The following is a 1427-nucleotide window of genomic DNA, read 5'->3' on the forward strand; positions in this document are numbered from 1 at the left end:
CTCCCCGGGCTCCGAGGATGTGGGCTGAGCTCCGTGGTTTCAGTTCAGGGGTTTGGATTCTCCGGGGATGTGTCATCCCCCTCGCGGTGTTCCTTACACGTGGATAAAAATATAGGGGATGAATACATCGCGTCGAAAATATCTCACACCACTGGGCAGCTCCTCTCGGCTGCTGGAAGCCGGGATGATCCCAGAGATTTTAACTCCATCCCAGTGATTTTCCTGCTGCTCCTGGCGGGGCTGTTGGACGTGAGGATTTCCAGGTTTCTCTGTGGTTTCAAATCCAGGAATGCCCTCCCAAATCCAGGGGTGCCCTCCCAAATCCAGGGGTGCTGGAGATCCCACCCAACGCCAGGACAGCTCCCAGTCCCTGTTCCCGGGACTGCAGTGACTCCAGGATGAGGGGATGGAAGATTCCTGTTTCCCTGTGCAGGGATTTCCAGTTTTATCCTCTCTGGGAGCACACGGGGACTGTGCAGCTGTGCCCAGAGGTCACATCTGGATGTGAAACACCCTCTGGAGCTGCACAGCTGGAGCTGGGGATGGATCACACCTGAGAGGGCCTGAGTGTCACCTCCCTGGAGCAACGCCAGGACACCCTGTACAGGATCTCAGGATCTTCCCGAGGCTCTGGGAGGGAATGGAGGGAGAAACGGGACTCAGGGAAATCCCATCTTTGCAAATTCAAGCCAATTTGGGTCTGGCCGAGGACTTCCCTCCACTCTCACTGCCAAGAACAAGACTTTGGGTGCATTTAAAAATCTTCATTTTATTTTTATTTCATTACTCCCCGCTGTGTTTGCCCCAGCACCGAGCTCACACTGGGGTGAGACACCCCCACGTTATCCACATTTCCCAGGGAGCAGCGGGGGCCGAGCGCTCTGGGACGGGATCTGGGAATATTTTCCTGCATTTCCAGCTCGGGGGCTCAGGAGAAGCGCCCGGTGGGCAGGCGGGGCAGGCAGAAGAAGGCGTTGGGGAAGAGGCTGAGATTGATGGGGTTCCCGTCCAGGCGGATGTCCTCGAGCGCCCGGCGGATCTGGCCCTGGTCCTGGCTGTCACAGAACGTGTCCTCGTGCATCGTCTGGATGTTGTTGTTCTGGAACATGGAAAGGGGAGAGGATGAGTCAGAGGGAGCAGGAGCAGGAGCAGGACAATGAGGATGAGGAGCAGAACCAGCACCAGGACTAGGACCCAGATCAGGACCAGGACCATGAGGATGAAGAGGAGGAGAAGGAGGAGGAGGAGAGGATGGAGAAGGCGGGATCTGCTAAACTCAGATAAATCTCATCCCACTCAGGTGCAGGGAAAGGGACAAATCTGAGTCAAAGGGATGAGGAGGAAGAGCAGGTCCAGGCCTAGGCCCAGGATCAGGACCAGGGCCAGTACCAGGACAGGGAAGAGGAGGATGAGGAGGGGGAGGAGGA

General features: G+C 57.0%; 1 protein-coding gene across 1 annotated transcript in view; it reads right to left on the reverse strand.

Moving 5' to 3' along the window:
* Nucleotides 1-762: 762 nt before the first annotated feature.
* Nucleotides 763-1427, reverse strand: part of OPTC (opticin) — a 6044-nt gene continuing 5379 nt past the window's right edge. The window contains exon 5 of the mRNA XM_033519855.1: nt 763-1099. Coding sequence (XP_033375746.1) covers nt 929-1099 — 171 coding nt within the window. The 3' untranslated portion in view covers nt 763-928. The remainder of the gene's footprint in view (nt 1100-1427) is intronic.

Source organism: Parus major, chromosome 26, assembly GCF_001522545.3.
Source record: "Parus major isolate Abel chromosome 26, Parus_major1.1, whole genome shotgun sequence".
NCBI classification, from domain to species: Eukaryota; Metazoa; Chordata; class Aves; order Passeriformes; family Paridae; genus Parus; species Parus major.